The following is a 12,693-nucleotide window of genomic DNA, read 5'->3' on the forward strand; positions in this document are numbered from 1 at the left end:
TAATGTGATTGATTATCATCCGAGGAAGGTTTGCTGAAAGATGGTGAGAAGAAAAGTGAAATATGAAAACTTACAAAATTTTAAAGATATATATCTCTACCTAATAATAAAGAGGTTATTGCTTCCGCCCGTTCATTCAAAAAAACACCCCCGAAGTTGCTATAAATTACCCACTATGCCACCCATAAGTGAAGAAAACAATTCATTTTTTCTTTCCAAAGTCGCCGTCGCATTTCATGTTTTATAGATGTGATACCAATAGAAATAACAGACGCACAAAGCAACACAGTGGCTAACGCCTAGCTCTGCTAGCCACCCAACATCCTCATTCCCCCCTCCCTTTTCTATCGCAAGTACTCTCCCCCACGTATGCGTTTATGGGCTGGCCCATGTGTGGGGCTTGACTCCTCTATTTATTTTCATTTTATTTTTTGTATTTTCCTTTCTCATTATGTTTTCTTCCTTCTTTAAACCAATTCGGGATTTTCAGTTTTATAAGTAGTGAGTTTTGAAAAACATGTTCGAGAAATCATAAAATGTTTAGGAAATCATAATTTTTTCGCGGATTCAAAAAATGTTGGTGGTTTTGCAAAGCTGTTCGTGAATTATAAAAAATATTCATGATTTGGAAAAAATGGTTGGGAAATAAAATCAAGTTCATGATTTTGAAAAAAATGGTTGTGTATTCAAAATATATTCGGGAATCAGAAAAAATGTTCATAGAAATTTAAAATTTTAAAATTTATTCCCTAATTTTAAAAAAGCCTCATAGTTTCAAAAAATGTTTGTTGAGTAAAAAATTGCTCATGAATTCGAAAACTGTTCATGCATTTCAAAAAATGTTCGTAAACAAAAATAATGTTCATGAATTTTTTGAGTAAATCAAAATTTTCAAAAAAGCTGGTCGATTCAAAAAACTGTCACCGATTCAAAAGTCTTTTATGTCCAGGATTTGATTGATTTTTTGAAAGTCTTTATATGTCTAGGTGTTGGGAGTAGTTAGTGGTCGATGAGATTTGTTTCTAAAGTTTTAAACATTCCCTTGCGCAACCCTTGCGCAACATAATGACAAATGTGGCGTGCAGTGGCAAGCTCACAGTCTGAGGATTTAGCACGCCGGACGCATTGTGATCACATAGACATCGCGACATCATCAGCGAGGGCAGGAAGAAAAATAAGTGGCAACATGGTGAGACACCGTGTTAAAAAAAGACGCTTATATGTCAGGGTATTGAGTCATACTTATTTAGCTTGCGTATAATTTTTTGCTTCCCGTTGCAACGCACGGGCATATTTGCTAGTATTTTTTTATAGAGAGAGAAGTAGAGATGTAGATGTAGATAGATTTTTTTGAGGTAGATATAGATATGTTTTTTTAGGTAGATGTAGATGAGTTTTTTTTTTGAGACAAACAGCTTATGGGTCATGGGCAAAAAGACTCTCGGCCCCTACTCTTAAACTGGACGAAACTTGCCTGCTCCTTCATCGTGTGCCTATCCGTGCTCCTATCTACGTGGCTTGATTTGATTGAAACAAAATAAAGTCTGACCTCACCCTCTTAAAATCAAGAGAGAAGATGATTAGATTAAAAAGAAAAAAAAGAAAAAGACAATCATAGAATTAAATAGAAGCACGGATGAAAGCACGAGAAGGAAGCTGGAAAGCCGAATCCAAATTTCTCAAACTGGCCCGCACGACCCATTCCCCCTGCAAACCGCGCGTACCCGGCGGAAACCAAATTACGATCTCGAACTTTCCCTCCCGGACCAAACGCAACAAAATTCCCCCCTCTCCCCTCTCTCGTCCTCCCCATTCCAACCTCGCGCGCCGTCCCGTCCGCCGTCCCAATCCCAAATCCTCGAACCCTACCCGCCGTCCCGTCCCTCCGACCCGGACCCCCCTCCATGCTCCCGCACGACGGCGACGACCGCCACTTGGCGGGCGTCCGCTTCGCGCTCGTCGGCTTCGACCCCGCCTCCGAGTCCCAGGTGCGCCCGCCCGCCTCGACGCGGTTCCCACACTCCCCTTTTCGGTTCCGTTCTGGTTGGCCCGATTCGGCCCGTCTCACCGGATGAGGGCTCTGCGTTTGGCAGTACCGGTCCGAGATGGTGCGGCGCGGCGGCGCCGACGCCGGCGGGCACGGCGCGGCGGGGTGCACCCACGTCGTCGTCTTCGGCCTCGTCTACGTGAGTTTCCGCTTCCTCTTTCCGCTTCCTCTGCTCTTCCAGTGGTTTCGTCGGGTGCGTTTCTCCTGTGGCTTAATACAGTTGTGCTTGTGCTTGAACCGAAATGTATGCAGGATGATCCAGTGTGCGTGGCGGCGCGGGAGGGCGGGAAGAAGGTTGTGAATGAGCTGTGGGTGGACGATAGCCTGGATGCCGGAGTGATTGCCGATGCCGACCGGGTCAGTTCTGCTACTGTACTAACTGTACCCGAATTAAGATGTGTGTTCTAAATAAGTTCAGCGAGCCGTTGTCTTAACCGAGTACCCTTTAGTTAGTCCCCTTTGAAGCTATCTTATTTCTGCTGATTAGTTGGTGACTTGAACTCCGTTTGATTTGATTAGGTATTGTATAAGCCAGTGAGAGATCTGGATGGCATACCGGGCAGTCAATCGCTGAACATTTGCCTGACAGGGTACCAAAAGAATGGGCGTGAAGACATCATGGTAATACTGCTGCTTTTATCTGTATACCTCCTAGCCTAGAGGTCTATGATTGTTAATTCATAAAGCCAATAACATATAGTATATGGACAATATCATTTTGTTATCGATCAGGACAGTTATGTTTCCTTCAGTTGATAGACTGATGATACTTGGTTTTTAAGTTTTGGTTCCTGGTTTGGATAGCTTATTGTCATACCTTTGATTCCAGCAAATTGTTTTTTGTTGTTGTGCCAAGTTTGCTGTTAGTTATATACACTTAAACAGCTGAATCAGTTTGCGAACACCAAACATGTTAGAAACCAACATTTCTTCTGCATAGCCAAGATTCAGAATGCTACCGACATAGATCCACCTTTAGCAGTTAACACATTTTCACCTCCTTCCTTGTAAGGACTTGTAGTTTCTCACACTTGGGTTTGAACGCTTCATTTTGTTTTTGGAGTTCTCATCCTAAAGCTGTAGCTGCTTAGGCAGCTTAGTCTTTTTTGTCAGTTTTTAGCTATGTTAGTTTAGCTTGGCTATTGCTTGTTCAAGTAATGGAAAGGGGATCCGCCCGGTTCAAAAAAAAAAAGCTTGGCTATTGCTGTTTGGTTTGGAGCTTTTGCACCATTTGGTTTGGTTTGTACTTGACGCCTTCTTTGATGTTAGTCTTCCAATATACAACGATGTGTGTTTGCGGAAACATGTTTCTGACCATTGATTTCACTACTGAATATAGAAAATGGTCACTTTAATGGGAGCACAGTTTTCTAAGCCTTTGATAGCACACAAAGTCACCCATCTCATTTGCTACAAATTTGAAGGTATGTTGTTTTCTTCATAAATTTCCATACAGTTTACACTTTTTACAGTTAGTGTTCACTCTCAGTTTTTCTCATCCCTTTTTCTATCAGGTGAGAAGTATGAACTTGCAAAAATGGTGAATATCAATCTTGTTAATCACCAATGGTTGGAAGATTGGTATGTGTATTTACTAACCAGTCTTGTAAATAAGTTATTGTGTCATGTCATGGTTATTTCTGCTGAAACACCAGATATGATTTTACTGCAGCTTAAAGGCCTGGGAAATTCTTCCAATTGATAATTATAACAGAAGGTGAGTGTGGCACCAAACCACCTTGCTATTCTCTTTGATGTTTCCCCCCTTTCATTTTAGCCATCGGGTTTATATGCCTGGTTAATTTTCTCATAAGAATATGCAATGTATATCATGCACTTCGTGGGTACTAAATCCAGTAATTTGGTCACTTATTTATGCAGTGGTTGGGAACAAGAGATGATGGAGGTACAAGTTCAGGACTCCGAAGATGAAGCAGAAGATGCTGGCAGAGGTTTATCTCACAGCAGAAGCATTGCCAGAAGTGTTTCTGTTACAGGGATCAGAATGGGAACTCATGTTAATCCTGATGTCCGCGCATCCGTTCACGGTATTACTGTCTCCCCTGGCAATACCGAGATTACTGAAGGAAGACAACTGGGCACTTCAGAACAGGGTAGTGAAGATGTATGCATAAGGCCCCTTGATGTTAGAGCTGACATACAAAGCACTCATAACACAAATGGTGTGACAAATTCTGCTGATCCTGAGGCACATGATTCTATCCTTCCTCCTATTAACTCCAGTGGCAATGAAAAGGCTCCTGGAGATCACATTACCAGAGATGAAACAAAAGATGGTGATAAAAGGCCACTTGCTGCTTCTACTCTCAACACAAATGGGCTCACAGATTGTGCTGATCATCTTGTACATCAAGCAACTATGGTATCACCTATTTCAGTAATCAACAAACACAACATTGATGGAGAATATTTGGACAATCCCTGTCAGTTCACTGGCAACAATGTTAGTTTACTAACATCTTCTGCAGAGAGTCTCTTGAAGAAAACATTGCACTCGTCACGTATGAGTGGAAACGTCAATCATAAGGATGATGGACCTGTAGCTGATCTTACTGCCAAAGTTGGTCAAGCAAACATAGAAGGAACTGCAGCCTTGCTTAAGGCTAATTTGGTATCACCTGGCAATTCTGCGTCGAAGACTACACCGATCTTAAGCTACTCCAGAAAGCGTTCTCGGAAGTCAGTTTCACCGGGAACTAATTTAAATTCGGTTGACCAAACAGCATCTCCCCAAAGTTTTGAGAGAAATACACCAAATGTCGAGTTTAATATCTCTGCATCAATGAAGAGCAATGATAAAATTAGTGAGCTTGCTGATGCCAAAAGCCTGAGAGACGAAGCAATAAAACATGTGAATAGACCAGACTCTGTAGTTGCTCAGACGAAGCGCAGGCTTTCTTCAGCCAGTCCAAAACTGCTAAATGGAGGCACAGACTCAGCAACTGGAACTGCAAATAGTCCTTTCTCAAGCAGGGGAATCGCATCTGACGCAGCAACAGTTTCTGATCTGGGGGAAAATTCCACTGGATCTCGACCCATTGATGTTATTGTGAACCTTACGGAGAGGCAGAAGTCTGACTCTTCTAGAAAGAAGCTGTTGAGCTATAGGAGGACTTCTTTGAAGCTTGCAAGGTCTTCTGAAGCAGAAAAACTTCCTGAAATTTTTGATAATGAGACGAAGGTAGAGTTACCAGCCAAAGCAAAGGAACTGACACAGCATGAAGCAGCAGCAGAGAAGGAACGTGCCATAAGCCCTTCTATTGAAGTTGAAAAAACAATTTCAAGTTTCTCTCGTCAAGATCAGAATGTAGCAGTGAGCAATGCATCACAGGCTAATAGCATTGAAGCGGTAGCTACGGACTCGCAGCATGACAAGGAGGTTTCTCATGCAACCATGGAAGCAGGTGCTAGGAAAGTATCGACTTCTAGAGTGAAGAACGCTGGTGCTAAGAGGCTTCAGAGTGCTACAAATGGTAGACTCCCATCATCTGCATGTTCTAAAAGTGAGTCCAAGTCTAAGCATGGTATCGAGGCAGTTCTTTCTCATGAAAACGTAGAAGCAGAAAAAGGAAATAATTGTACCATTGTGAATGCTGCTGAATGTGGAACATCCTTTCCTGAAGAAATCCTGAGAAGTAGAGCAGACACAATTGCCAAGAACTCACTGAATGCCAACAGTGAGATGAATGATGTGCTAGCGGCTTCAAAGATGGAGTTTGCTAATGTGATTTCAAAGGGAAGTAACCCTGAAAAACTTCCAGGCGGCGCAACTGATGATCAATTTCAAAGAGGTTCATCTGAGAAGGGGGCATATGCCATAGCAAGGAGTGCTGTTCCAGAAGTTTCCCAGCCTGCTGACGTAAAGATGGCTGATGCATCAACCGCTGATAAAGCCGAGGCAGTATCTTTAAAGTCGAATTTTTGTGATGCAGTTCCCCAAGCTTCCACTGAAAAGCTTTCAAGCACTGCAAGTGCTGATAATCATGAAACATGCGCTCCTGATAGAGTGCCAAAGAACAGAGTGCGCAAAGCAGTTGCGAAGAGGAAAATTTCTGCCACACAACAGTATGTATCTGGTAGTGAACCTTGCAACACTGGTGGTGTCTTCCCATCTGAAGCTGAAGTTGACACAATAAAGAGGGCTGCAGAGTGCTCCACAAATGCTGGCAAGGCAATGGCGGATAAGGATGTCCAGAGTGCTAATAAGGATGGTACAGCAAATGAAGTTGGATCATTTTGCAAAGGTTCCTTCAAGGACATATCGGAAGATGCGCAAAAAATAAAGCCGAGGAGCAGCAAAAAGAAAAAAGTTGCTGATGTGATGGATGGTTCTACTTACCATGAGAAGGAGAATGTACCATCCAAAGATGTGGAAAACACAAAGCCCAGGAGCAGCAGAAAGAAAAAAGTTGCAGATGCAATGGATGGTTTTACTGACCATAACAAGGAGAATGTACCATCCAAAGATGTGCAAAACACAAAGCCGAGGAGCAGCAAAAAGAAAAAAGTTGCTGATGTGATGGATGGTTCTACTCACCATGAGAAGGAGAATGTACCATCCAATGCTAACCTCTCTCCTAAATCAAAATATGGAACTAGCTGTGTAAGTTCCAAATGTATCACAAAATCGGTACGGAATGGGAAAGATGTGCCTGGTGACCACAGTACAAGAGAAGGAAATGATTGCACAACCTTGGCCTTGTTGGAACCAACATGGTTTATTTTAAGCGGACATGGCTTACTGAGGAAGGATTATATGTCCATACTTAGACGCCTGAAGGGAAGAGTATGCAGGGGTTCACATCAGTGGTCTTTCCAAGCGACACATTTTATCGCACCTGAGCTCCGCAGAACCGAAAAATTCTTTGCAGCTGCTGCAGCTGGGAGGTAAATCTCTTGCCATATGAGCCGTTTCAGAGGCTTCATGTTTAGTTCTTTATACCTTGTTCTTGTTGCCTAGATTCTCGTACAAAAGAAAAGGCACATACAGTCATTTTACCCCCTTTTCTATTTCACAATATCTGAATGTTAGTTGCTTCTCTGAAATATTAGGTGGATACTCAAGTCTGATTACTTGAGTGCTTGCAATGAGGCTGGCAAATTTGTAGAGGAAGAACCATTTGAGTGGCATGGTGATGGCCCAAACAATGGCGACACGATAAGTTTGGATGCTCCAAGGAAATGGCGACAACTAAGGCAGCGCACTGGACATGGCGCCTTCCACGGGATGAAGATCATTATATATGGAGAGTGCATTTCTCCATCATTGGTAAGTTTGGACACACACTTGTTTATCTGGTACGCATCCTTTGCAACTTTTTAATGCTGCTGCTCTATATATGCACTTCTATCTGATAAGCCTTACATTTTCTCAACAGGACACGCTGAAGCGTGTAGTGAAGGCTGGCGATGGCACCATCTTAGCGACCTCCCCACCCTACACCCGGGTACTGAAACACGGCGCCAGTTTCGCGGTAGTATCTGCAGGCGTGCTGGGCACGGACGCGTGGGTCCAGGAGTTCGTGAGCCACGACATCCCCTGCATCAGCACGGACTACCTGGTGGAGTACGTGTGCAAGCCCGGCCACCCTCTGAACAAGCACGTCCTCTTCAACATGCACGACTTGGCAGACAGGTCCCTGCAGAAGCTAGAGCGTTCTCAGCAAGGTGAACTTGGCGGCGCCGGCACTGCAGAGGCGGCAGCTGGGGGAGGCGACCCCGAAATAAGCTGTTCTGCTTGCGGATCGAGCAACCAGGAAGGAGCCGTCATGTTGATCTGCAGCGGTAGCGGCGAGGGGAGCAAGGCTGGCTGCGGCGCTGGGATGCATGCCGATTGCCTGAACCCGCAGCCTGGAGCTAGAGCTGCTCTGGATGGTGACTGGTTGTGCCCCAAGTGCGACGACGGGCATGTGAAAGCGAAACCACCTCCTAGGAAGAAGGCCAAGAAAGGTGGCAGCAGATCAGGAAAGCCCAAGCGCAAATGACCATTCTGGCTCTGTTGCTGCTGTTTTATTTTTGGCAAGGACATTTGCTGCTGTGTTAATATACTATATGTAGCAACAGGTTTGCTATTTCACATCTAGATGTGAAATAATTATCTCATATCTATTTTTCTAACCACACAATTACATCAAGATTCATATTCTTTTGTCCTTTTTTCTTTTTGTTTCTTTAGCATTTTTTTTCTTTTGGTGTTGTTTCCACACGCGTTGCCCACGTGAGGAGACCCCGTAGTGGCATGTAGGCTGTTTTTTGTTTTTTCCTTGCCTTGTGGTCGTGGGTTGCCTCGGCGTGGGCTGCAGCCACGAGTAATTTTTTATTTCCTTTTTTGTTTCTTTTTCTCTTTCCCCTTTTCTGTTTTAATTTTTTATTTATTTTGTTTCAAATTTGTAAACATTTAAATTCTGTAATTTTGTTATTTTCTTTTTTCACTTCAATTTTTTATTTTCTATTTTTTTAAAATTTATAATTTTTTTTCATTGTTGTTAGTTGACTGTCCACCACCAAACAGAGGTGTTGTCAATTTTTTTGCCTCGGTTGCAAGACCACACTCGACTCGCTACTGTGGTTTGAGATTTTTTTTTGTCCTTGTTGCAATACCACCCTTGACTTGCAACTAGCCTTTAAGGCCTTTTTTTGGTTTATAGGATAGGATTATCATAGGAATAGGAATTTTGTAGGAAATGAGATGTCATGTATCTCAAATCCTATGAGTAGGAATAGGAAACGAGATGTCATTTGGTTGACACCAAAGGAATTTTTCCATTGAGTCTAGGTCATTTTTATTTTCTTATGAAATGTGGAGGATAGGAACCAATCCTATGTAGGAATAGGAATCTATTCCTATGAATCAAAGGGCTTTAAAGGAAAAAATCCTATAAAAATCCTATCCTTTAAAATTCCTATGAAATTCCTCCAAACCAAAGGAGGCGTAACATTTTTTGTCTCAGTTGCAAGTTCACCCTCGATTCACAACTGGGGCATGGCCTTTTTTTGTTCTAGTTGCTAGTCCACCATCGACTCGCAACTAGGGCCCGGTCTTTTTTTTTAGTTGATAGTCCAACCTCAACTCACTAGGGTTAACTTTTTTGTCCTAGTTGCAAGTCTATCATCAACCCGCAACTGGTCCCAACCTTTTTTGTACCAGTTGCAAGTCCACCCTTGACTCGCAACTGGGGCCTGACCTTTTTTGTGTCAGTTGCAACTCCACTCTCTGACTCGCAATGGGGTCCAACACTTATTTTGTCCTAGTTGCAAGTTCACCCTTGACTCACAACCGGGCTCTGACCTTTTTTTGTCCCAGTTGCAAGTCCACCCTCAACTTGCAACTAGGCCCATAGTTTGTTGTTGTCCCAGTTGCAAATCCGCCCTTATCTCGCAATTTAGAATTCTTTTGTTTTCCATCTCAGTTGCAAGTTCACCCTCAACTTGCAACTCGTATCATTGTTTTATATAATTCCCTTAGTTGCAAGTCCACCCTCGACTCGCAACTAGGGCGCGACATTTTTTTGTTGTTCCAGTTACAAGTCCATCCTTGACTCGCAACTAGGCTCTGACCTTTTTTTTATCCCAGTTACAAGTCCACCATCAACTCGCAACTGGGCTCTGACCTTTTTTTTGTCCCAGTTGCAAGTCCACTGTCAACTCGCAACTAGGCCCATAGTTTGTTGTTCCCAGTTATAATTCCACCCTCGACTCGTAATTAGGCACGTAGTTTGTTTTATCCCAATTGTAATTAGGCACGTAATTTGTGTTCAAAAAATATTCGACAATTCAAAATTGTTCATAATTTGCAAAAAGGGTTTCAATTAATTTAAAAAATGTCTTCTAATCTCCACCCTGTACTGTGTTCTTAAACATTTCCCGTTTCATTAAATTGGTAGCATGTAATGGTTGGAGTGGTAGAAGACGTTGTTCCCGAGGTTGAGGTCTCCAGTTCGATTCATGTGTCGGTTAGTGCGTCAATTGTAGTTTTTTGGTAGCGCTCCAATCGGCCAGATTCCTGTGTTAGGTAGCGTGTCACTTGTAGTTCTTTTTAGCGCTCCAATCGGCCAGCCCGATGAAAGAAAGAAAAAACAAATAAGAGAACAAAGCGATGGGCTGGATCAATTAATTTGCAAAAAGGGTTTCAATTAATTTAAAAAATGTCTTCTAATCTCCACCCAGATCAGCGGTTGATCTAGATGTAATATAGACAGACCCATGTAGCAATGATAGTGATGTGTGCCAATGTACAGACTTGTGTCACTCGGAGATTTGTATTGCAGACGCCTGCCGAGTTGTCATTCCAACTCAGATCCATTCAGCTCTGTACTAGGTTTGTGGATTATTTAGTGGTTTGATTGAACGCACACGGCAGAGTGTGGTACACCTAAACAACAATGCTTTTAATCTGTCATTTTACGCTGGGCTGTTGCAATAAGATCAGTGTCTACTTTCAAGCCAGACGGCAGAAGGCACACCGTACGTTCCTCTGGCTGTAATTTTCAAACAAGATGCCAACAATCATGCATTCAATTTTTCACAGAATGTGAGAAGCAGATCAAACTAAGCTCTCTGAAACCCAAACAGAAACATGAGGCAGCGGACCTGATGCAAGATCAACCGCTGATCTGGACGTGCACGCACCAGCTAGAGCTTGGCATGGAAGCAAGGACGCAGCAGCATCAAACCCCTGGCAAGTAATGCTTTTGCGCTGTATGAGCTTCTGCAAGAAAAGCGTGCGCCTAGCCTAAAGGCCTGTTCGGAATTTCAGCAGCTCCATGAAATTTCAGGAGTTGTGAAGTCAGGAAATAGCTGCTCCGCAGTTTTCAACTGCAACTCCACCAACTCCGGGGGTGAAGTTGTGAAGTGAAGATTCTCCGAACAGGGCCTAAGTTAAAGCGATGTAATCACTCCCGCTTCTTTTCTCCGGGGGCCGCCGCAGGCTTTGCGTTGCGGCGAGGCACGGATCTGAAATCTCATATGCCTTGCCGCTGGCTGGCTGGCCGCACCTGCAATCACCGGATCAGATCAAAGTGCACTCCATTTCTTCCGACGGGTAAAAGGCGCTTCGTCCATGCATGCGCAAGATCCTTTTCTTCCACCCGTAGTGTTGCAGAACATGTTGTTCGCGACGTACGAACGAGAGAGTGATGGTGATGCATACTTGGTGAAAATCTATCTCTTAATCCATAATAAGTTACTAGCACATATGCCCGTGCGTTGCAAGGAAAAATTTATGTTTTGTGCAAGCATAATGTCCCACAGCACCAGATTCACTATGAAGAACATGCTGTAACCCAACATTCTTCTACAAAATGAACATAGAAAAATATAATGCACCTAGCCTTGTTCAGACTTTCTTTGTCGAGCATAATCTCTCACTGATATCATTTAAGTATAATCATTTCTTTAATTACAATGACGTCCTTACTTGTTTTAGTCGGTAGTCAAATCCTTCCTTTTTTTAATTTAGCAGCCCCAACACATTGAAACCTACTAATCCTTCCTTTTAATTGTCCTACCTTTTTTTATCTCAAGTCCTTCATTTAATTAGCCTAAGCTATTTGAATATTCTATTTATTAAGACCATAATCTTTTTTAATTATTTCATCAATTTTCCCATAATTCTTTCTATAATTGGCCACATTTGCTTAAATATTTTATTTAAGCCCACAATTGTTTCTTTAATTAGCTCATTCGCTTAATTAGCTCGCCCTAAACATGAGGACTGCCACTCATATATTGAGAGTGAGTTGGGATTAGTAAATGTGAATGCGCATAGGTTGTTGGTTGTTACATCGAAGATCCAGACAGTAGGTCAAGACCTGTCTTTTTCGTTCACTAGCACATATGCCCGTGCGTTGCAACGGGAAAATTTTATGTTTTGTGCAAGCATAATGTCCCACAGCACCAGATTCACTATGAAGAACATGCTGCAACCCAACATCCTTCTATAAAATAAACATAAAAATATAATGCATCTAGCCTTGTTCAGACTTTCTTTGTCGAGCATAATCTCTCACTGATATCATTTAAGTATAATCCTTTCTTTAATTACCATGACGTCCTTACTTGTTTTAGTCGGGAGTCAAATCCTTCCTTTTCTAATTTAGCAGCCCAACACATTGAAACCTACTAATCCTTCCTTTTAATTGTCCTACCTTTTTACCTCAAGTCCTTCATTTAATTAGCCTCAGCTATTTGAATATTCTATTTATTAAGACCACAATCTTTCTTTTAATTATTCCATCGATTTTCCCATAATTCTTTCTTTAATTGGCCACATTTGCTTTAATATTTTATTTAAGCCCACAATCCTTCCTTTAATTAGCTCATTCGCTTAATTAGCTCGCCCTAAACATGAGGACTGCCACTAATATATTGAGGGTGAGTTGGGATTAGTAAATGTGAATGCGCATATGTCGTTGGTTGTTACATCGAAGATCCAGACAGTAGGTCTTGTGTTCGATTCCAACGATGTTGATTTATTTTGACCCAATTATTTTTCACGGTCTCCATGAAAGCCCATAAAAGGCCCAACAACATATAAGTACCTGGCCTAGGTGGCTTAGCCTGTGTATGAGTCAAATGAAAAGGACTAAACCAAACCAAGAATATCTATTCCCTTTAATAGTAGGTAT

The 12,693-nt window shown here is 42.4% G+C and overlaps 1 protein-coding gene across 2 annotated transcripts; it reads left to right on the forward strand.

Moving 5' to 3' along the window:
- The first annotated feature begins 1,807 nt into the window (after positions 1–1,807).
- LOC119353178 (BRCT domain-containing protein At4g02110-like) lies at positions 1,808–8,165 on the forward strand. 2 transcript variants are annotated; one of them, XM_037619766.1, is made up of 10 exons: positions 1,808–1,988; positions 2,094–2,186; positions 2,300–2,404; positions 2,567–2,668; positions 3,387–3,471; positions 3,562–3,628; positions 3,720–3,764; positions 3,929–6,955; positions 7,121–7,337; positions 7,447–8,165. In XM_037619766.1, the coding sequence occupies exons 1-10, from the start codon at positions 1,905–1,907 to the stop codon at positions 8,050–8,052; spliced, it is 4,431 nt and encodes a 1,476-aa protein (XP_037475663.1). In that variant the 5' UTR covers positions 1,808–1,904; the 3' UTR covers positions 8,053–8,165. The 2 variants fall into 2 exon arrangements, with proteins under 2 accessions (XP_037475663.1, XP_037475664.1); XM_037619767.1 differs by having other exon boundaries at positions 7,121–7,366; positions 7,447–7,575.
- The last annotated feature ends 4,528 nt before the right edge of the window (positions 8,166–12,693 follow it).

The sequence above is a fragment of the Triticum dicoccoides genome, chromosome 2A (genome assembly GCF_002162155.2).
Source record: "Triticum dicoccoides isolate Atlit2015 ecotype Zavitan chromosome 2A, WEW_v2.0, whole genome shotgun sequence".
Lineage (NCBI taxonomy): Eukaryota > Viridiplantae > Streptophyta > Magnoliopsida > Poales > Poaceae > Triticum > Triticum dicoccoides.

What these genes read in the sequence shown, in the direction of transcription:
- LOC119353178 (XM_037619766.1), top strand. Translation starts at nt 1,905, where the DNA reads ATGCTCCCGCACGACGGCGACGACCGCCACTTGGCGGGCGTCCGCTTC. An exon ending in TGATTGCCGATGCCGACCGG is followed by an intron (nt 2,405 to 2,566) that starts GTCAGTTCTGCT and finishes TGATTTGATTAG; the next exon opens with GTATTGTATAAGCCAGTGAG. An exon ending in CACCAATGGTTGGAAGATTG is followed by an intron (nt 3,629 to 3,719) that starts GTATGTGTATTT and finishes ATTTTACTGCAG; the next exon opens with CTTAAAGGCCTGGGAAATTC.